This window comes from Gavia stellata, chromosome 1 (assembly GCF_030936135.1).
Source record: "Gavia stellata isolate bGavSte3 chromosome 1, bGavSte3.hap2, whole genome shotgun sequence".
Lineage (NCBI taxonomy): Eukaryota > Metazoa > Chordata > Aves > Gaviiformes > Gaviidae > Gavia > Gavia stellata.
The window spans coordinates 86296051-86319965 of record NC_082594.1 but is presented as its reverse complement, the minus strand read 5'-3'; the positions used below and the strand labels follow the sequence as shown (position 1 = coordinate 86319965).

At 41.3% G+C, this 23915-nt stretch overlaps 1 protein-coding gene across 2 annotated transcripts in view; it reads left to right on the top strand.

The window, feature by feature from the left end:
- Positions 1 to 23915, top strand: part of SH3KBP1 (SH3 domain containing kinase binding protein 1) — a 236441-nt gene that overhangs the window by 160982 nt on the left and 51544 nt on the right. For both annotated transcript variants that reach the window (XM_059815901.1, XM_059815892.1), the window contains 2 exons: positions 7135 to 7210; positions 17624 to 17718. In XM_059815901.1, coding sequence (XP_059671884.1) covers positions 7135 to 7210; positions 17624 to 17718 — 171 coding nt within the window. The remainder of the gene's footprint in view (positions 1 to 7134; positions 7211 to 17623; positions 17719 to 23915) is intronic.

The following is a 23915-nucleotide window of genomic DNA, read 5'->3' as shown; positions in this document are numbered from 1 at the left end:
TTCTGTGATTCTATCATCTGGTATGTTGAGCTGAGTACTTGAGTGTTGTTCATATTTAGTCTTTTGAATGATGTAGAGGCCAGGGCTACTGCAGCCTTTCCTTGGGTTGCCCTGAGCATGGTCAAAATGTGATATGCTGCCCCCACGAATTACTACAGCACACTGTGAGATATGCTCACCCTGCTTTCCTGATGAGCTTAACCTGGTATAAATGAGCGCTGCAGCTGAGAATTGCACCTTAGCCCTATGACCATAAATTTTTCTGCCACAGTTCTACTCAAATGTTTGTGCACCTGTTCAGTGAAGCAGATAACATTAAAACTCTCTTCTGTTCTTCCTTCCCCTCTGCAATACTTTTTGCCATGGATCAGTTCCCTCTTCTCCTCTTGCAGATGTGCTAATGTCATGGCAGAGAGGAGGAGTGGTGGCAGGAATCTGCAGCCGCAGCCAAGGGTGGCTCCCCAGGGATGTGGCCAGCTTTGGTGGGTGGGCTTGGGCAGGAACCGGGCTGTTCCCTCTCTCTTGCTTGCTGCAAGTGAATTACGAGACACCTGTGAGACACCAATTATGAGACATCCTGTCTCTCTGCTCATACTCAGAGTAAACTAGGAGCAGGAGAATAAAAGGGATTTTGCTTGCCTGTGCTTGCAACAGTCCAGTTGTAATTGAGGACTTGATGAACACTTGTTTCCTGTCCCATTCATTCACTTAACCTAGTTTTAAGGAAATTACCCTGCATTGTGGCTGGAATGTCCTCATAGCTGATGTCAGTTAAAATGCATGCAGCTTGGGCAACTGGGGCTCTCTGTATTAGCTGGGCATGCATTGGGCAGATGTACCTATCTAGTTGGTATTAAAAAATATTAATAATTATAGTTCAGGAGCATACGGATGGTATTTCTACCAAAGTAGAGCTGGGTAGAAAGTAGGTATAGAGGAAGAAGCTATTTTAGATGACTGAGGCAATGAAATGTGCAGGTAGGTGCTTAATCGCACTTTCCCTAAAGAATTTTTGTTTTCTCTGCAAAGGTTTCTTAAAATTCCCATTACTCTCTTTGAAGTGCCATGTGGTGACCCTTTAGGAAAACTGTTAACTCTGTCCTTTTGGGAAACCCCAGGATAGCAATACTTGATCATGCTGTCATAGAAAGTACTTTATGTAGAGTTGAATGTTGGTACCATGGGAAAAACTGAAATCCTGGACATTTCTCTTATTTTGTCTCTGAGAGAGTAAGGGCATCTTGACATCTGAAAGCCTTTGGGGTTTTTATATTTGGGGTCTTTCAATTTTTTTTCAGTTAAAGGTAGTCCACATAGGATGGATAAAGGACTTGATGATGTTCTTTAAGCACTTGAAGCATATTAGAAAAAAAGAAATTAATTTGGCTCCCCCCTCACAACACCAGCGTTATACATAGTCAGTGAAAAGCTTGTTTATGCTTCTGTTCATCCAGAGCTGGAAGAACCTAGTGACCATTTCTGCTTCTTTGTGAGAAAATGTTCTCATTACAAAATGGACTGTCAAAAATACATTAAAGACAATATAAAGCTTTTATATTGTCGCTAATAGTGGCCTTGCATTTGCACGTAAACCTATAGATAAAAAAATTCTCATGTGCATAAACAACATTCAAAAATAGTAATTGAATGTTTAAAGGAAGTATTGTGGTCAAAGAAACACAGCACATTTTTTCCCCTGACCTAATCACTGAGGTTTTGTGAAATTCTAAAAGTTCTCAAGATACGTAACTGTCTTTTCCTCCCCTGTATAAAACATCAGTGCATATTGTTATATTTTCACTATTCAAACTGACAAACAATGTTAAGCTTAAAAACGTTAGTGTTTCCAGCTCATACAGCCCATTTTTATGAATTCTTTAATGTCTGATGTATTCCTTAAGAATATCTTTGTGGAGTTACATTGCAAGTAGCAGTTCCAAAATATTTTATCTAGGGTAAAGACCTCAGTATACTTTCCAGAATAAATACTGCTGTTGAGTAAATATTTTTTTACTTATTCCTGAATAAATAAGCTGTTTCTTGGAGAAGGCTATATTTGTTAAAAGAGAGTCAAAAGAGAAGTATGTTCCTTGAGTGCAAAGAAGTAGAACAAAATCTCCTGTATGGACCTAGCGGTGCACAAGTGACAATTCAGTTTAAATTTTCAGATTAAATGTTCTAGAGACAGAAGACCTGAATAACAAAAGTAAATAGACAAGTCAGTTTTCAACAACAACAGAAAACCCTGAAATACAAATTTAAAATATCCTGAAAGAGGAAACTTCATCACAGGTCTACTTTTCTTTCCTCCGGTGGGGGTTGAATAGTTGTAGGGAAGGGCCCTAGTGCCCTCAAGTGAGAAAATCTCACTTGTATACTGCCCATTATGTGCTCTTGTGTTGTCTCTGCTGTTACAGGGGTTGCAGTTGAGCCAAAATACATAAATGAAAGGAAATGAGACTGTTTAAATTGTACCATGACCTCATTCACGTGACTTTGTGTGCCACCTCAACCACTTTTGTAATCACTGTTAATTCAGTATCAGAGGAAACTGGTCTGTAGTGATAGGGATTTGCAGCATACCGAACTGCCACAAGGCCTCTTCTGCTAACAGAACCTGTTATTTAATGCTAGACTGTCCTTCTGTTGGCTTCATAAAACCAAGCATTAAGACTGGCGGGTTGCTGCTAAATCTGTCTCATCCCTCTGAATATCTGTACACCAAATTATGGTCATTATTCATGCTTTTATCAGCTGTTTCTGCGGAAAGAGGGCACTTCATCCCCTTTCATCTTTAGGATTCCTGTGTCAGGCAATTAGGGGGATTTGTGTCTGACAGCTAAATAATCTAATTATACTCACGTTGCAGGAATAGTGGGATCAAGATTCTGCCTGTTTTGTTGATATGTTCTGTTGTGTATTGGGAGTCAACCTAGACTTGGAGTTAGGAAATATGAACTCTTTTTCTACCACGTGTTTCTTGTGTGACAGGGCTAAGCAAGTCAGAGTGATACCTGCAGAGTAATGTAAGTGGAACAAGGCTGACTGCCACCATCTAGAAATGAGATTTATGGTAATCAGCATACTGGAGGAGGATAGAAGGAAACGGAAACGGTACCCTTCAGGAGTGTCTCTGAACCACCAGACTAGAGATACAAAGGCAGAGGGGAATATGCTACCCTTTTTGCTGGTGCTGAAACCCTTCTGCAGCCAAGAATTCAAGATATGCAGGGCTAGACAGAAAATGCAGAACTTCACTTGTCTTTGCACCCTGGTGATTAGGACACTGCTGGGAGGGCATCATTATGGGCATTCTGGTTCATGCTGCATGTGACATTTTATTGCAAGCATTATCAACAAAATGATAGAGTCAGATAAACGGAGAGAGAGAGTTCATGCTGGGAGATGTCAGGGGATGCTGGTAGGATTGAGGATCCTGCTCTTGCATTTGGAGTGTCTAAACTCCCAAAAAGTCCTTCAAGTTCTAAATCTTGTTTTGTGCCTGTGTCCTATAGGAGTAAGATCTGCTTGCTTCTTGGGAATATTGAGCCTGATATGTAGCAATGAATCGGGTAAAAGACGAAGTAATGTGAAAGCTGGAGTTGTATATCAGTATTTTGCAGCATAGATCAATGTGTCTAGAAGGGCTTGGAGGACATTTTTTTCTGAATTCACCTTCTTATGTAAAGGAAGAACAGAGGAGGAGAAAGAATTATACTGAAATCTTCAGTTCAACCCAATTAGAGTGTTCTTTGCTCCCATGTTTCCTTTTTTAGAAGTGAAGGAGATTTTGATAAATTACGTTGGGCGTTCAACTGGAGAAGAGACCAAAATACTGTATAGTAACTAGTCCCTGAGAAGAAAAGTCTGTGTCATGGACATGTGTGTTGGATCAGCATGAACTTAAGTTGGGCTTGCTCGATTCTCCTAGCCACTGGTAAATTTGGTAGATATTTGACCTATATGGGAGTATGAGTGATGTAGAACAGTTGGAGAGTCAGAAGGAAAGTTTCTGGCTCATAGGGAAAGAAATGTGTCTGTCTCCCATTTCTCTTTTCTTTTCAGAATAATTGGTAACTGTGATAATATTACTTGATCTGAGACTCCCAGCACACAGATCTTAACTATACTTGAGGTTGCATGTTTCATAATGAACAAATGAGTACTATATTAACATGGACATGTTTTCAGAAAGTGGTAGCAAATGTTTTCCATACAAATGCATGGATCAGTATAGACCAATTGAAAAAATAAAGAAATCATAATAATAAAAAAAATCTCTTTAGTACCATTTTATAGGAAGAGTAAAACATCTTGGCAGAGAGGTCCACCTGAAGCCAGATTTGCATGGCTTATCCAGGTTTTTTTTTATTATTTTCCTGTCAGTGGTGCTTGTGTCACCCCTATAAATCCTTGGGTGCAGTGCCCTTATAATTAAAGGATACCAGTTCCACTTGTCTTCTCCTCTCCCTGTCCCACAACAAATTCAGGTGTCCCTCCTCACTAGAGTGGGTTCTGCGCAGCCCTCGTTTAAATTATTCGAATTACTACTTTCTATGTCCTCCTAGTAGACATAAACATTCCTTCCTCTCCTCATCGCAGAATTCTGGGACAACTTTGCTCATTCCGCAATAAAAGATCTTTGGATCTTATAGGTCACTCTGATCTTTCAGCACATTCCATGTGCTACACCCAGTTTTGTGCTGCTCTTCATCTATCAGTAGACCTGTCAGGAGTCCAGTTTCTTGTTTCTTTGCTCAGGCTATTTCCATATGTGTAAAAAGAGTCATGTCTTCAGCCACATTGCTCCCTGGGCTTTTTATCTTCTCTCCTGAACAAATTGCACTCATGCAAAGACTGCTTTCTGACCTGTCTCCTAGCTCCCAACAAAAGAACAGCCTTGTTTGGATGGTATTCTCTTTTCTGTTCCCAATGAGTAAGTTGGTTCCCCATGTGATTTATCACCTGCACAGGCATTCTTTCTGAATGAGCAGATGAATGAATGTTTTCAAGCATTGCACCTGCATCTGCTTCTATAAATTAAGAAATTACATTGCAACATGCCCTTCCCACTGGGATACACTAGTCTCATACTCTTTGCCCATGATTCTTTTGCTGTGATTTTTAGCTTGTTAAATTTTAACTTGTTGTGGATTTATCTGGGTTTTGGTTTCATGGCATTAGATCAATGATTCATGTATGATAAAGCAATTACCAAATGCTTTCCTTTAATTAATTGTTCTTGAAAAAACAATTTCATCTTTAAAAAAAGATAAACTCCACTAAATTAAAGGTTTTGGATATTCCTTTAGTAAGCATTCCTTTCTGAGTTAAATAGCAGTGCAGTTTAGAGTATGTGCTCTCATTATTTTCCAAACCATTTTATGAAGCAGAACTGTGAATAAAGATTTGATCATGAATGAGCATGTACTGAGATGTGCAGCTATCTTGAACTGCTCTGATTGCCTCTGAACCAAAAGCTGTTTTCCCCATCTTGCTTTCATCTTGAAGGCATTCTGTGCTTTTATCTGTGTGAATGCCCGGTAGCTTCAGATTCTTCATTAAATTTCTTCCAGTAAAATTTTCACTGCTTTCCAGCTAGATCTCAGAGTCAGCTTGTCATCATCATTCTTCTTGACTTTAAGCTTCTTCAGTACAGCCACGTCATGCTCTTTTCTTAGTTTTGCCCTCTCCTGGTTTGCAGGAGTCTGTCATCTCCTGTTTTTCTGTTACCTCCCTAATTGCTGCTCCAGATAATGCTTCTCATCTCTCCTTCCCATATCAGCAAAGAAGTTGGGAGGTTCTGTAGAGTTTTGTTGTTGATCTCTTTTCCCCAGCAGTTCAGAAACTCTGTACTGTAAGTGGAGTTGCAAGCTCATCAGGTCAGTTGTTTCTGCTGCCACCTGCAAGTTAAGTTGCAACAGGACACTTTTGGGTATTGCAATTCATAATTCATCTTACTTGTCAACACAATTTTGATGACTGTCTTGTGTACAACTCTCAAAACTACCTCTCTTCCAGAGGTGCTCTTTTTGCCAGCCTAAAATCCCTGTGTGTGTATTTTACTCCTTTTCATAGATAAATTTTGGCTCGGTTAATGTACAAAATTACTAATATGGAGCTCTTCATATTCTTCATGGACCTTGAAATTTTTCAACTACTTGAAGTGCAGTACTCCTGTTGCTTCTCATATTGACCAGTGTTTCCCTCATGGTCCCCAAGAGGTCATCAGTGCCTTTAAGACCAAATCTTAGCTCTCTTGCCTCTTAGCTTTTACTCAGAAGATCACTGGAGTGTGGAAGAGGCTTTGTGGTATTTATGCATACCTTACCAGAAAAGGATGTTGAACTACAGCTAGGGCTTATAAGTACTCATATCTGTATAAGCAAGTAATAATTACCTTACTGTGCTACTACACATGGCTGGGATTTTAAAGCTAGGCAGCTTGCTTGATAGGGAGAAAAGCTGAGTGAGAAAGGGGATAGCATGCCTATAGTTATTGGTGAAGATATATAAAGATGAATATCACCAAATTTATTTTATTTTGTTGGGGGCAGATAATGTTTGTTTACTGTTCTTTCAGCTTACCTGCCTGAGGCTGATTATTGCTTATTTTAGTACTCCTTTGTAAATTAGTTATTATTGCTCAAAATAAACAAAAATGGGAACCATTTAAAGAGATATTGTCAACTTAAAAATCACACTCAGTCTAGAATGACTGAAATGAACACTCCTTGTATGGACAGAAGTCAAGGGTTCCCCCCCCCCCCCCCTTCTTTCAGTTTTACTTTTGGTACTGAATAGCACCTTTCCTTAAGTAATTTCATCACATATTCAGGCCACCAATGAAACTTCTGTGAGTCTTCCCTGAAACTGTGTGAAGGGGTTAACGTTTAAAAATGTTAGTAAACATTTTTTAAAGGGAAAATCTGAGGATCACATTTTTATGAATTCTTTATAATGTAAAAAAATAGCTAATACCCCACCCCCCTGACAAACCTAGTTTAACTTGCCTCTGTTTCTTTACTGTCCTTTTCCTACTCCTACATTTTGTATTTCCATTACGATTTTTTATATTGTCCAACTTTTAACTGAACCTGCAATTTTTAAAGGAGAATAATTATTTTTTTTCAGAGTGTTGGGAAGAAATTACCTCCAGCCACAGCAACTCAGGAGACAACAAAAATAGAAGTGGACAGCAGAACAAAAAGTAGGTTTCACAGTTTTTTCTTCTTTGCACTTTGTGCTGTTGAGCCTTTTAAAAGCAAGCTGAACACTTTTCTCTGGTTTTGGCTAAAAGAGTGTCCTGTATATGTGAAAAGCAAGAATGTGGATAGATATATTTAGCATAAACTTTGAGTAGGCAGTACATAGACAGTATGCTTTTTTTCACAGAATTCTCTGAATTGTTTTTGCTCTGATAATCCTACCTCGAGTTTTCTGCCACCAAAAATCAAATTAAATTACATGATCAGCTTTCAGCCTTGAGGGTACTTTGTAATTAATCAGAGTTGGATAAGATCCAACTTCAGGCTGTAACTTGTAGGTGGGTCATAGAAAAATATATCTGGTTGTGACTGACCTTGCTTTTTTTTTCTTTCTTTATGTAGCAGAAATAATCTTTGTGGGTGGTATAGTTTGTATGGGAAATGAACAGTGTCCAAGAGCTTCAGTTCTGTTTTTGTCATTTAAATGCTTAGTAAACAAAAAGCAATAATTAAACCTTTTAGGCAGGTCTCAGTGCTGTTCTAGGGAGGCATATGTAACTAGCTTACCAAATAACTTAGGTATATATTCCCTATCTTTTGATTTTATCTATATAAAGTTACAACTAAATGTTATGGATTCTGGTAGAAAAAAATACGAAGGAAAAGAACATAGCCATGCCTTAGAAAAGAAAATTGAGTATAATATAATGTGTTGAGTTTTTAAGTCTTGCAGAGTCCTTCTTCCTTTTAGATAGTTAGCAGATAATGTTTTGTCTCAGAATGAAACACATACAGACCTAGGAAGGCAAGCATCTGCAGCAGTAGAACAGGGGCTGTCTGAGAGAAGTTGTATGGTTACGACCTGGTTTACCACATATTTTCATCTTAGAGTTGCAAAAGCAGCCTAAAACAACTTTTAGTGAGTTACTGTCTATTAGCTGCACCACATTAATTGACTTGCTGCATCCTCTTACATTGTTCCCCTTGTGACACAAGGCTGTTAATGGGAAGTACTGCAAGAACTCAATTGCCCTGAGGAAGTGAGAACTTGAAATGCTGAAAAATGTGTGAACTGGTAACATAGAGCAGGGCTTCTGAATGAATGTGGTTTGGAATTACCTTTCCCAACCCGCAGCTTGAGCAGCTTAAGCTGACCTGCGTGCAGGTGCCATCAGAAGGGGTGGTCCCACAGACTTTCCCACCTGCAGCACTAACCCTTGTGTGGTAAGCCAAGCTGGAAGACAGCTGCCTTTTTCCACATCAGCTCATACTTCTGACAGTTGAAACTGCTCACTAAATTGCATCCCAGGGTACTGGGGTTTCATACTTGAACCACTTACAAATTAATGTGGAAACCTTCTGAACAATGGTTAGAGAACTGTACCTTCTACAGTGACACACTGAGCTCCGGTTGACACAGAGACACTTCTTCATCAACACTTTTGGGCTCTGGTTGGTTCTTCTTTCACCTTTTTGTCATTTCCCTCAGGCATGCCTTTTTGGTCAGAAAATCCCTCTTCTTCTGTTGCTATTGATTTTCACCATGATTGTGTGCAACATTATTCCACATCCCTTTTGCCAGAACTGGTGAGAAGGGTGGGCTACTTATTTGTACAGTATCTTTACATGTTCTATGAATTTTACCTAAACTTTATTATTTAGGACATTTTATCTTTCCTGGAATCTTGGGGGCCTCGGTAGAATTTTTGGCATCTTTGTTCTTGCTTGGGAAAGAGAAACAAATGTATAGGAAGGTCTGGTATAATGTAATTATATGTAATTGTCTTAGCCTCAAATGGCATCACAGGAGATACTTTTCAATCAGTTGAAGTTGTCCGTCATTTAAATTGAAAAAACCTTTCCATGAAAATGAAACATACTTCAGTCTGGTTTGTTTTTTAATATAGGTGGAGGAATATTTTTTTCATAATACAGTTAATGTCTGATAATCAGACATAAGAAGTATGATCAGAGTCTGGCATAGGACTGTGATCTATCTAGTATTTGTCATTTCTCCAAAATTTAATTTTTGTTTTCTCCTAAAAACCTACCACAAACAAGCTTGAAAAAGCATTGAATCCAGGGAAGTTTGCAGTCTCGGAAAACTGATGAATGTCCTAATTGCAGTGTGCAGCATAAAGGTATCATCTCACGTTGGACCTCAGCTACTTTCACTTTTGCCTGGAATGGTAGGGTCCCAGTCTTCCTTGGAGTCTTTAATTTCTAGATGAAACAGATACTGTGCCATTCTCCAAAGAAGTAGCAAGAAACAGAAGATCCATAGATTCAGCTCAGTATGGAGAGGGAGCTTTTGGATATGTGATTTAGATTCCCTTGGGATTACTGCTGGAGATGTGTGCTGCAAGCAAGAGAGAGATTATGTTGGTAGAGGAATAATACAATTTTTCATCTTCCACCTATTTCTTTCCGTGACTGATGCTGTTCTTCCTTAGTCTCAACTGGATGAAAAATGCAGTTGCACTGTGAAAAAGCCTGCTGAGAGAGGAAATGGGGAGCAGTAGCATCTTCCCTTTCTGCCCACAGGGACTTCAGCATGGATTGATGGTTGCTGACTCTCCCCACATCTTGATTAGAGTCTGCTTTTTTCCTATAGCTTTTCTGATGCGATAGGGCAGTGATTTGCAGCAAGGCACTTGATGTGCTTACCATTAGCTGTTAGTACATGCAAGATGGCCTAATTTCTGCAATGGGATGAGTTGGTCAGAGCAAGAGACAGAGCAGTGTATTCTGTAGGTGCATCCCCCAACAACATGCTATGTAATTCTCCCTAAAAAGTGAGCTTAATATTTTGGGGGATAAACAGATAACTCTTCAGGGCCAAAGAGGACTTTTGCTCAAAGGGAGAGCACAGTGAAAGCACAAATCCTTACAGGGCTTGAGTGGTCCCTTGGAAAACATCACTAACCTTTCAGGAATGAAAGAATACATCTTTGAAGAGACGAGGGGAGAGCTGCTTGGTTTAGGTTTGTGGGTGCCTAGACTTACAGGGAGATTATTCTGCTATTGAATTTCCATCTCTCTTACATAGCTGGGTTGGCACATGCATGCGTGTGTGTGTTTGTAATTCTGTCTCTGGGGTGAGATATATTGTTTTTTCTATGAAGTAGCTTGCTTTTAGTTTAAGTGGCTTGCAGTCAAAAGGCTATATTGTAGAAAATATATATACATTTTTAAGTAGCTCTGTTGGATTCTAAAATTCAGCAAAGCAAAAACATCCACAATGACTGAGAGAGCTGCTGCAGATTACTGAGATTGCAAAAATGGAGTATAAGTAAGCAGACAACAAAACAGCAAAGGCAGTAAGTCACAGAATGTATTGACCATGGCACTTAATTTGATTACTCCACTCACTGACTATTTACAATTTGTGTTTACCTATTGCATAGGAATACCAAAATCCTAGCAAGCAACTACCTTTTTGCTTGATGGTAGAAAGTATAAGGAGTAGCTGAATCTGGATTAGTGGTGTCCTAATTAGGTCTGTTTCTATTTTTTTGTTTGATGAGGTGGTGTTTTGACAGTTTGCATCTTGTGAAGTTCTGTAAAAATATTTATTAGTGCAATCCATTTATGAGTCTTGAGTGTAGCAAGTAATAGTAAAACCAAATTCTGCTGAATGTAGTGTTTGGATTTTTTTCATCTGGTTTGTGGTTTTGGTAACAATGATGTAATTTTTCACTGGATTTTGTACATTTTACTCCATTTCAGAAACATTTTATGAGTGATAGTTAAAGAGAGGAAGCTTAAGCTCAAGGAATACTACTATAATGCTGCTTGTTTTCTTACTTAGTATTACTGTTTGTGTCCATATTGATTGTCGTATGATTTAGACTTCATCAAGGGGGAAATATTTTAGCCTCAAAAATCAGCTATACAGGTTTGTTGTTTGTTTTACTAAAGAAAAAAAAAAATCAGTTTCTGAGCAGTTAGAAGGGTGAATCCAGCCACTGGTTAGGTTTCCTGAGATAGAGGAAATCTTGTCATGAGGTGGAACAGTTCTTGCCTACCAACAAGGAAACAGCAGCAGAGATAAAAGGAGGAAATTGTGTCATCCTAGCCTAAAAGGAAAAGCAAATTCCAGAGTCACTGTCCCCTGTGAAATTTAAGCTTGAAGGTATGTTTGTCTGTGGACTGCTGTCTTGAATGTCACAGCTCATCCTAAGAGTCTGGCAGGAGAACAAAGAGAAGAGGCATGCTTTTAAAGTGAACAGGGTCCACTGATACAGTAAATGGAATTTGCTCAGTTCTAGTTTAACGGTATAATATCTAACCAGTCTCTCAAAATACAAAGAAATTAATTTACCTGCTACAGTACTGCAGGACCTCAAGTCTTATAGAAGGTCTGTACATTGACATCAGTGCTTTACAGTGCAGTTGTAAATACGTATCAAGCCACTGAATTCTGTGGGTGAAATACAGGGCTTGCAGTGGCCTAGGTAATGAAGCAGCTGTATTCTGTAGGAATGCTATCTCCTGCTATTGTTCTCCCTCTTTGAGGCAATGATTTTTTGGGGGGCTTGAGACTGTACCATATAGGCCACTTTTTGAACTCGGGACAGGCTGTGGGACATAAGGTGCTGAACAGACATGCATGTTAACTACCCCCATAAAACATCCAGTTCTTTTTAAAGGATAGCCCCTTTATAGTGTTTAGGATGGTCCTGAGACTTTTTCCTCAATGAAGCATGGGCAGTGACAGACCACTTGTGATAAATATCTAGTTCTTTGCTGCTGCTGCTTTTTCTTCCAAATTCTGAGCTACGAGGATGATGCTGGGAAGGGGAATTGCAATTCAGCAATTCCTTGGGCCCTTGGGGTCTATCAGAGAAGCTAGCAATGTCTTTGCTCTTCCCTCCAAAGGAAGGGGTGTGGGCAGAGAGGTGCTCATTGTTGTATCATTATTGTACCTAGTCTAGTTGGAACAGAACGGTTCAAAAAATCACAGGATGTAGCCAATGGTACGTATTTTCAAGTGGGATTATACCTAGCCCAAGCCCCCTCAGTTCAGAATATGTCGGACCAGAAGCTGAACATCCTGCATTAGATCCAGCCTGTCTAAGTTGTAAGATATGCTGTAAGGTTTATCTGCTCACTCAGTTCCCTGAGCAATGCCCATTGCCTATGGCAGGTTGTTCTCCTTTGCTTGGGAGGAGCTGTGAGTTTGCAGGGAGATACTCTGTGGTCTGACAGAGTAAATTATTGTTGAATTAATAAATGAGGACTGAAAGGCTCATGAATATCATCTTTTGTCCTCCCTTACTGTTGCCAAGATGTCTGCTGTAGGGGTTTATTAGCAGGTATATTTTTAAGATGTCTTCAGGTCAGAGGAAAAAATAGAGGCTTCTGGAAGAACCATCTATGATGTATAAACCCAGCTTTATTGTGTTTGCGTGGCAAGGTTTTGGTAGCAGTGGATGGGGTCACAGGGGTGGCTTCTGTGAGAAGCTGCTAGAAGCTTCCCCTATGTCTGATAGAGCCAATCCCAGCCAGCTCCAAGATGGACCCACCACTGGCCAAGGCTGAGCCCATCAGCAACAGTGATAGCGCCTCTGTGACAACATATTTAAGAATGGGGAAAAAAAATCCTGTGCAATTGCAGCTGGAGAGAGGAGTGAGAATATGTGAGAGAAACAACTCTGCAGACACCAAGGTCAGTGAAGAAGGAGGGGGAGGAGGTGCTCCAGGCGCTGGAGCAGAGATTCCCCTGCAGCCCGTGGTGAAGACCACGGTGAGGCAGGCTGTCCTCCTGCAGCCCATGGAGATCCATGGTGGAGCAGATATCCACCTGCAGCCCGTGGAGGACCCCACGCCAGAGCAGGTGGATGCCCAAAGGAGGCTGTGACCCCATGGGAAGCCCACACTGGAGCAGGCTCCTGGCAGGACCTGTGGACCCGTGGAGAGAGGAGCCCACACTGGACAGGTTTGCTGGCAGGACTTGTGACCCCATGGGGGACCCACGCTGGAGCAGGGGAAGAGTGTGAGGAGTCCTCCCCCCAAGGAGGAAGGAGTGGCAGAAACAAAGTGTGATGGACTGACCGCAACCCCCATTCCTCGTCCCCCTGCACTGCTCAGGAGGAGGAGGTAAAGAAATCAGGAGTGAAGCTGAGCCTGGGAAAAAGGGAAGGGTGGGGGGAAGGTGTTTCTAAGATTTGGTTTTATTTCTCATTAAAGGTTCATACTATTTTGAGTCCTGTTGGCTTTGCTTTTACTTACTTAAATTGTGTTGGACTACCATTCCCTTAGAAGAAATTTGAAAGCTGACTTTGTCCGGTCACTTACATTGTTCCAAACCTATCCATGTTGTTGAGACCTAGCTCTGTTTGCTATGTGATCCACAGGGTCCTTGTTAGGCAGAGGAATGTATTGATTTAGTGTATGTCAGTGCGAATCGTGCTTAAGGAGTCCAGACTTCTACTGTACATAAACCATGAATTTTTTCCACGGCTGTGCCTTCACCCTGTGTTCTTGTGCCAGCCTTCAGAGCACGGGGCAGCCGTGAGCCTCCCCCCAGCTCCCTTTTGTGCCCCTCACAGGATTGCCTCCTGACTCTTTATGAACTGCATCAGCATTTAGCTGAGCTTAAGATCTGGTTTCTGACTTTTTTTTCTAGTTTAATTCCTTGTTTCTCTGCTACCTGGATATTAAAAAAAAAAAAAAAAGGTAAGAGCTTGGTGGGAGGGGGTGAACAGGTCATGGGAGAATTGAGTTCTTGACATCAAAACTAGAAGGCGAAGATGCGTAGCTGTTTGCTATGTGTGAAAGACTGTGAGTTCCTTGGTTAGAGTCTTACTCCTTCTGACAGCCACTTACTGTGAGATCCACACTGACACACACTTTTGGAGGAAAAGCTTAAAAAAAAGAAGAAAGAAGGCACTTACTTTACTGATTATCAACTGACTTTTTCAGATGCTGAAACCACAACCTTCTCTCCACTCTTGTCTGTCGGGGTTTTCATCTTGAAGGATGATTCAAATTTACAGTCTTCAAATAGCAAGGGGGAGCTGAGGGAGGATTGCCTGTTACAGGACTCAGGAGACACAAGCCCTCTGGAGACACTTGCTGTTCAAAGCATTCTTTAACCTAAACACATGGGATTCATCCACGCCTTGGGCGAGGGCTGCACCGCTCTGGCATCCTTTCAGAATAGTACCGTTTCTGTGGTATAGTGGCTGTTCTTTGTTGATTAGCTGTGCATTGAGCTTGGCTTCCCATCTAGTCTTGAGGTTATACAGCATATAGATTATATAGTGAATGGAGGAACAACTTATGTTCTTGAGAATGGATACTCAGGAATGATCCTCCTTGGGCCCAGGTGGTGTTTGCCTCCGAGAACCCAGCCTGGCTTCTGTTCTGTATTCCAAAAAAAAGAGGTGCTAAGCATGTTTCCAGTAACCAGAGACTTCCCTGAGTATGCAGCACTCAGCTTCTTTAGCACGGTATTCTATCCACATAATCTCTGTACTAATTCACTGAATCTATTATTTAGCAAAGCTGTTTTTCAGGATGTGGATACTCTCAGAATAGGAAACACCCCCCCCATGATTATTTAAGGGAGCATACACACTGAAGTGTAAAAATGTGCTGAATCTCTTGTTTCTCTCACATGCTGCTCTGCCTCTACCTGACCTAAGTCAGTATGTGTCAACTTTCCACCAGCTTTTACATAAAATGTTATTATACTGTCTTGAAGACAAGATAGTGAGCAGGTGAAACATCCTAGTTGGGTCCATGAAGAGAAATCCAAACCCTTCCTCCAGAATGCAGTAAACGAACAGTTAGACACCCCTTTCATCGCCTGAAATCTGAGTTGTGGCATGGTGGTTATTACATGCCCAGTCATTTGGCAGTGTTTCCAAATGTTTATTTGACAGTGTTCCCTGCTCTCAGAAACAGCAAAAGAGGCTTATTTTTCCCTTGCTCATATTTTTTTCAAAGATCACATTCATTGTCTTCATCTGACTCTTGTTTCTTCAGAAACATCAGAGGGGGTATGGAGCCAGCCAGCAACTAAGCTCCACCCAGCTACTTGCTTCCCCAGAGCGGAGACAATAGGGGGAGCAAAAGTAAGAAAACTCATGGATAAAGACAGTTTAATAAGTGAATGAAAGAGGAAAAAAAAGAGGCAATGCAAAGGCAATCATTCACCACCTACCGCAAGCAGACCAATGCCCAGCCAGTCTCCAAGCAATGGCTGCCTCCCAGACCAACACCTCCCAAGCCCGTCCTTTTTTATTGCTGAGCATGACATCATACGGCACGGAATATCCCTTTGCTCAGCTTCGGTCACCTGTCCCAGCTGTGTCCTCTCCCAGCTTCTTGCCTTCCCCTGGCCTACTTACTGGGGGGCAGAGTGGCAAAAAAGAGAAAAGAGAGGGCCTTGGCACTGTGCAGGTACTACTCAGCAATAGCCAAAACACTGGTGTGTTACCAATGCTGTTTTAGTCACAAATCAAAAATACAGCACCATGCAGGCTGCTGTGAAGAAAATTAACTCCATCCCATCCAGACCCAGTACAGGGCGGGGCCAGAAAACCAACAGCTAATCATTGGGGATAAATGTAAATTTTTTGCATTCATGAAAATAAATTTGTGAAGCCTAAGAAATTCTTGTTTACTTAAACCAGCGCCATGTAAAATTCATGCCGTTTCTGAGTGGCAGTGTGTGAACTGGAGAAGAGCTTTCCTCTTCCCAACTAGTACTGTTTCATTTCTCAGGTTGATTGTGCTTACAGCCAGCAACCCTTCCTATGCTCGTGTGTTGGCTGCTTATTTAAGGTTGATGTTCCTGTCAGTAAACTTTACCAGTTGGGATGCAGCTTCTGAGTCAGAGCCCTGAGTTTCAGTATAGCCATGTGATGCTGGTGTCTGGGCTCCGATGGGTCCCGGTGGAGATCGGTCAATGTTGTCCAGGGAGTTCAGAGCGTGATTCAGCTAATCAGATGTAGGTGTCTGCTCTCGGGGTGAAGAGTGGCTCTGAAGGCTTCACTCACGTTAATGACTTGACCTCCATCAACCGTAGTGCAAGCGCAGGCACTGACATAGTCTGTTTCTAACATCAGGTGCCCGAATCTAAATCCAGATACCAGGCCCAACGCTGGGGGCTGAAATCAGTGGCCTGCATCTGGAGCTGTTTGAAATACCCCAGGGTATTTTGGCTTGCATCCAGCTGCCAGGCCAGAGGGACCTGACTCTTCCATAAGTTGTGCTTTGTATCTGCTAACCATGTGGGTGTCTTACATACCCAGAAGTGTCCAAAATGGCACATAGTGTCTGGGCAACTGAACTGACCCCCCCAGTGGAGCCTCAAATACCCACAAGTGTGATAATGCAGGTTCTCTTTACAGTAAGTATAAAGAAATAGGTCCTGTTGTTTCAAATTAATTTAGATTTCTGTGGCCTACAAGTACCTGTTTCTCTGCATCGAATATGACAGTTGACTAGAGGTAGAGGTTATCAAAACTGAGACATTTAAATGGGGTGAACACTTCCACGAAGTCACATGCTCTTCTACAAAGGGTCCAGTAATTTCTCCGCATGTTTCTTTGGTCTTTTTAAACCTGCTGTCTTAGAGTGTCACATATTTTTATACATTATTTAACAGCTGGAATACATGTTCCCTTTTTATTTGTAAGGCACATTGACATACTTGTCTGTTGCACAGCAACGTGTTGTAAGTAACTTCTTTTCATGACAACTGCTTTTTATGATTTCTGAGTAGGAGTGCTGGCTCCTGTATTTTCCAGATGAAAGTTGAGATAATGCCCTTATTTATAGACAGTAAAGGCAAAAGGGAAGAGGAAACTTTAGACTAATATTCAAAACTCTTCTTTTATGCTGAGTGTACACAAGGTTTAATTACAGAATTATAGAATCATTTAGGTTGGAAAAGCCTTTTAAGATCATCGAATCCAACCGTAAACCTTTACATTTATTAATATATTATTTATTATTTTATCATCTTTATAGCTGCAGAAATATCTGCTTTCTTGCACACGAGGGGATAGATAAGCTATGTCAACCTACCGGGTCCTTTATGCTTCCAATTTATGGGATCTGGTGGAAGGCCGTGCCAGTGGAACTGTTGAAGCAAGTGTCAAATACAGGCTTTTACTCTAGGGAAATGGTTTGTGGCAGGTTGCCGTCTGGAGCTATTTCATTTGAGCTAATGGTTCTGGGGGCTACAGAGCCGACTCCCTGGATGACATGTGTGGGAATGCTCGTCAGTGTGCAGTTTTTTACGTATTTCATACTGTTTATGAAGGTCTAAAATACAAAGAGAAAGATGGCAAGAAAATGAAAGAAACACTTGTGGAACATTTTAGGAAGATTTTCACCCTTGGATAAGCAGTTGTTATAAAGTGATAATTTATCACGTTGCATGTTCTTCCTTTCAGCCAAGGAGTATTGCAAAGTGATATTTCCATATGAAGCACAGAATGATGATGAACTCACAATCCGAGAAGGTGATGTCGTCACACTTATCAGTAAGGTAAAAGCAATGTTTTTCTCCTGTAAGCAGGGATCCAGTTTTTAAAAAAGACATCATTCAATTGCCGTAAAACCCCTATTTGTACCTTTGACAGTGTCCTTCCTAAAACAATGCTAGTTTGGCAATGAAACACCACATAGACTTCAGAAAGCCCTACATCTCGCTTCCACTTGTGCTTTCGAGCGTTACCTTGATAACATTAAGTGAAGAACAGCAGTGTTCTCTTGAGTGTACAAGTTTATACAATTAATTTTAATTTGACTCTGCTGACAGATCTACATAAATTGTAAATTGATCCCTGTAACAACATAAAAGCTTAGAGAATAAACTGGAAGACTCAAGAAAGCAGCAGCTTTGAACATCTCTGTTAGGTGTGTGTGTTACCTTTCTTGTAGGAACTGTGAATTAGATTTTTTGGGTTAAATGGAGGTGATGTGCCCAAATTAGCTTAATGAATTAAACATTTATTTAAAGTGTAGCCACCCTTAACACTATGGTAAAGCAGAAAAAGATGATAAAACAGAAATTAAATTAAATAATTTTGGATCTGTGTTCTTTTCTTTAAAATTACTTGAAATGATTCAAGATTAGAGATGAAAAACCAGTGACAGGATTTATACTAAATCTCCAAAACCTATACAGTAAGATGGTGAGTAAACAGTTGGTTTTCTTTTAGAAGAGCTGTGCACCATGTTACAAAGAACAGATTATGGTTTAGGTGCACTTAATTTCCTGTTCTTGTTTAAAAACTTTACAATTTGTTTAAATGTTTTTGACTGCTGGACCTAAGTATTTGGGAAAAAAAAGCTACAAACTAGAAAAGGCTATGGATTTTGCATGATGAAGATCAATTGTAATGATGTGCACAATTGTGCTGTTGTTGTTTGTGCTTATATGGAAGTAAAAGGATGAATTCTGTAATTGATAAGTTTCATAAGAAATTGTTACTTGACTGAGCAATTTGGCACCCAGGTGGAAAAACCCAAAAACCTTGGGAAGTACATCTGGGGCAGTGTTGGCTGTCTACTAAGCCATTTGCAATCCTAGAGGACATCTTTGTCCTGAAGGATAGCCATGTAACCAAGGAAAAATAATCAGACACTTGGTAGGAAGAGAAACTGCAAATTTAAAAAATAAATTGTATGCATTAAATAACCTTTAATGACTTGCCCTCAATGACTTTTTTGTTTACCTTGTCTTGAAAACTGTTTGGCTTTGTCTGATTTAGAATGTTCTTGTGTGATTATTTAACAGTGTCTGTGATAATGGAAATGGCTTTTAAGGTGTTGTTCCTGTCCACTTCACTCTTTATTGACCAGGTTGATTTAACTCTCTGAGATGGCTGGTCTCCAGGTGGAGCTGTGTTCTTCAGTATATATAGATAAAGAGACACTTTATTGATGTTTCAACATGAGATCTCATTTGCTTGCTTTTTCCATTTTCTTGTTCCTGCTGCCTCTGCCCCCACAATAGAAGGATATTCGTCTTTTATAATAACTGAGCTGATGATTTGACTGAATTGATCAGTTTTCCCAACCATGCAAGTGAGAAGTTTGTCAGTACATTTTCTAGTATATCTCCCCCTGTCCTTCTGCTTTCCAGCCTGATGGTGTCAAGCCGCTGCAGACATTTTATTCAGTTTTCTTCTTTTTTCTGTAGTATGTCACATGCCTATGAACAATTACATAAAACCATGCCTCTAGAGGGTGGGGATCTTAATGCAAAAAGGCTTGGTATTTCTCTGTGGATGCTTTTTTTATGCTGTCTCTGAGCTAATCTGAGATACTGAAGAAACAGTGCTTAACAAGCAGTCACTTTGCAGATCCTTTTGTGGTTTGCAGACCTCATTGCAGTCAGACTTTTGGAGTTTTTTCATCTGTTTTTAACACACAGTTTAAAAGATAAAATTCAAGTGATGTGGAGTCAGGGTCCTTGCTGTAGAGTTCTGAAAATGCTGGGGTCTCCTCCATACTCTACCATGCAATACAGTAACTTTATTTTAGTCCAAATTTTCTGCAGCAGGTATCTGTTGTAATTTTTCTTTTGGTCAGCAATAACAAAGTCAGCCTCACCTTTCTGCCCACTAATAGCTTCTGCTAGAGAGTTGCGTTTTACCTGGAATGCAAATCACCATGCTTACAGTCCTTTCCATAACCAGTCATCCATACTAACTAAGAGGAATTAAATAGAAACGTATGGAGTACTTCAGAAACTATTACCATGGTTTTACTTTGCTATCAGATCACAGGGTTTCTTTTAATCTGTTTGCCAGAAATTGTTTTGCAGGGTTTGCTTTCTACGCTGGAGAGCATTAGACAAAATTTATTCTTCCCAATTAGCTAGACCCAAGGAGAGAAGATTGTTACTTTTAAAGAAAGAGATGGGTGTCATAGTACTTCCTACAACCACAGATGCATTATCATAAAATAATGTATTTTGTTGAAATCACGAAAACTAGAAAGTTATATGAATTTTCTAGTGTGAAAAGTCCCTCACTAGGCTAACCTGTTTTCACACAGTCAGATCTATAGGAATGTTGAAGACTCACAATTTTACCTCGTGCTGAATTTGCATTTAATTGAAAACAACGGCATTTGTGAGAATGTGTGGAAGTGGCTGAAGTAATGAGGAGTGAGTGACACAAGAATGGGACGGGAATCTCATGAAAACAACACAAAATGATTACAAGACTCTTAAAAACATGAAGATGAGATGGCACTTGATAGGTGCTAAGAGGAAGGGGAATGACTTAAATGAGCTAAATGGTAAGTTACTAGGAGAGCATGTGTATTTGTGCATGCCCATCTGAGAATGTGTGTGAGGAAGCTGTTAGTCTGGTATTCATCTTAAAATGCTGAAATGTTATTTTCTGGAAAAAATTACAAAGGAGTGGTATCAGTAAATGCAGAATTCAAAATCACCATTTTAGCAGTGCCCCTGCAGATAAAAGGGATAAGATTATATCAGATTTCTCTTTTTTCAGCTAAATTAGTTATAAAAGTCCCTGTGTAAAGATCATCAAATATCTACCAAATATAAAGAACAAACCAATTTTTTTTTTGTCATGGCCTTTGCAGAATCTGTTTCAAGTTCTCACTCTGTTTTGATGAAAGTTGAGATCTTGAATCAAAAGCTGATCAGACCTTTCCTATAGGCCTCTATGAGAAAGGAATTTGAATATCTGAGGTTTTTTATGAAATAACCAAAGAATTCTTTGAACGGATTTGCTGAATCACAAGTGACTTCCCTACTCGCTTGGAGAATGTGCTGATAAGTTTTATTTAAACACTGAAGTGAGTCAGAAGAGGCTAATCATTTACTGGTCAGAACAATATATATTTTGGGAGATATAAGGGGAAGGATGGTATTATGCAAGAACAATAGCCAAAAATAATTGCTGGTTAAACATTTTTTGATGAACTGCATAGGCCTAAATCATGGAAAAGATACACCATGAGACAGAGTCCGTACATACAGTAGTAACAGTTGCTGCTCTTTACAAACAGAGAGGGTCTGGTGGGAGAAGTGAAGGTTGGAGGCCGTCTTGGGCTTAGCAACCATGAAATGATTGAATTCTCAATTCTTGGCCAAGTAAGGAGGGGGGTCAGCAATACCACTACCATGGACTTCCGGAGGGCAAACTTCGGCCTGTTCAGGACAGTGGTTGAGAGGGTCCCTTGGGAGACGGTCCTGAAGGGCAAAGGGGCCCAGGAAGGCTGGACGTTCTTCAAGAAGGAAGTCTTGAAGGCGCAGGAGCAGGCAGTCCCCATGTGCCATAAGAAGAGCCAGCGGGGAAGACGACCGGCCTGGCTGAACAAGGAGCTTTTGCTGAGACTTAGGGAAAAAAAGAGAATTTATCACCTTTGGAAGAAGGGGCAGGCAACTGAAGAAGAATACAAGGACCTCGTTAGGTCGTGCAGAGAGGGAATTAGAAAGGCGAAAGCCCAGCTAGAGCTCAACCTGGCCATGGTCGTAAGGGATAACAAAAAATGCTTCTATAAATACATTAACAACAACAAGAGAGCCAAGGAGAATCTCCATCCTTCACTGGATGCGGCGGGGAAAATTGTCACGAAGGAGGAGGAAAAGGCTGAGGTACTTAATGTCTTCTTTGCCTCAGTCTTTAATAGCCACACCAGGCATCCTCAGGGTATTCAGCTCCCTGAGCTGGAAGACAAGGACGGAGAGCAGAACAAACTCCCCGTGATCCAGGAGGAAGCAGTTAATGACCTGCTATGCCACCTGGACACTCACAAGTCTATGGGGCCTGATGGCATCCACCCAAGGGTGCTGAGGGAGCTGGCGGAGGAGCTTGCCAAGCCGCTCTCCATCATTTATCAACAGTCCTGGTCAACGGGGGAGGTCCCAGATGACTGGAGGCTTGCCAACGTGATGCCCATCTACAGGAAGGGCCGGAAGGAGGATCCAGGTAACTACAGGCCTGTCAGCCTGACCGCTGTGCCAGGGAAGATTATGGAGAGGTTCATCTTGAGGGCGATCATGGGGTACATGCAAGACAACCAAGGGATCAGGCCCAGCCAGCACGGGTTCATGAAAGGCAGGTCCTGCTTGACCAACCTGATCTCCTTCTATGACCAGGTGACCCGCCCAGTGGATGAGGGAAAGGCTGTTGACGTTGTCTACCTGGACTTCAGCAAAGCATTTGACACTGTCTCCCACAGTATTCTCCTGGAGAAGCTGGTGACTCGTGGCTTAGACAGGTGCACTCTTCGCTGGGTAAAAAACTGGCTGGGTGGCCGAGCCCAGAGAGTTGTAGTGAATGGAGTGAAATCCAGTTGGTGGCCGGTCACAAGCGGAGTCCCCCAGGGCTCAGATTTGGGGCTGGTCTTGTTTAATATCTTTATCGATGATCTGGATGAGGAGATTGAGTGCACCCTCAGCAAGTTTGCAGATGACACCAAGTTGGGCAGGAGTGTTGATCTGCTGGAGGGTCGGAAGGCTCTGCAGAGGGATCTGGACAGGCTGGATCGATGGGCCGAGGCCAATTGTATGAGGTTCAACAAGGCCAAGTGCCGGGTCCTGCACTTTGGCCACAACAACCCCATGCAACGCTACAGGCTTGGGGAAGAGTGGCTGGAAAGCTGCCCCGCAGAAAAGGACCTGGGGGTGTTGGTCAACAGACAGATGAAGATGAGCCAGCAGTGTGCCCAGGTGGCCAAGAAGGCCAATGGCATCGTGGCCTGTGTCAGAAACAGTGTGGCCAGCAGGAGTAGCAAAGTGATCATGCCCCTGTACTCGGCACTGGTGAGGCCCCACCTCAAATCCTGTGTTCAGTGTTGGGCCCCTCACTACAAGAAAGACATTGAGGTGCTGGAGTGTGTCCAGAGAAGGGCGACGAAGCTGGTGAGGGGTCTGGAGCACAAGTCTTATGAGGAGCGGCTGAGGGAACTGGGGTTGTTCAGTCTGGAGAAGAGGAGGCTGAGGGGAGACCTTATCACTCTCTACAATTACCTGAAAGGGGGTTGCAGAGAGGTGTGTGTTGGCCTCTTCTTCCAAGTGATGAGTGACAGGACAAGAGGAAATGGCCTCAAGTTGCGCCAGGGGAGATTCAGACTTGATACTAGGAAAAATTTCTTTACTGAGAGAGTGGTAATACAGTGGAACAGGCTGCCCAGGGAGGTAGTGGAGTCACCCTCCCTGGAGGTATTCAAGGAACGTGTGGACGTGGCATTGTGGGACATGGCTTGATGGGCATGGTGGTGTGTGGTGTGGTTTTTTTGTTTGTGTGGTGTTGTGTGGTGTGTTTGATTTTTTTTTTTTTTTTGTAATGGTTGGACTTGATGATCTTACAGGTCTTTTCCAACCTTAGTGATTCTGTGATCCTGTGAACAGTTGTTTTCTTGTAAGTTAAAATCTGCCTAAAAGACTAGAAGAAAAGCAGAAACTAAGTTCACATAAATCTATTCCAAAGATTTCCGGCAAAGGTTTTTCTCTCCTCCTTTTCCCTGGTGAAGCAAATACCTATGTATATACACAGAAAAGATTTTATTTATTAATTACTGGAAATTAAAGTGGACAAATGGTAGTGCTTTAATTCCTTCATGCAAAATATTTAAAGATAAAAGACCAGAAAATATTGCTCAGAATTGTAAAGGAAGGTAAAAACTTCATCTTCAAGGCAATAAGACAGTAGAGCTGGTACCTTTGCTTTGCAAAAAGGAGTCTAAGAAAAATAC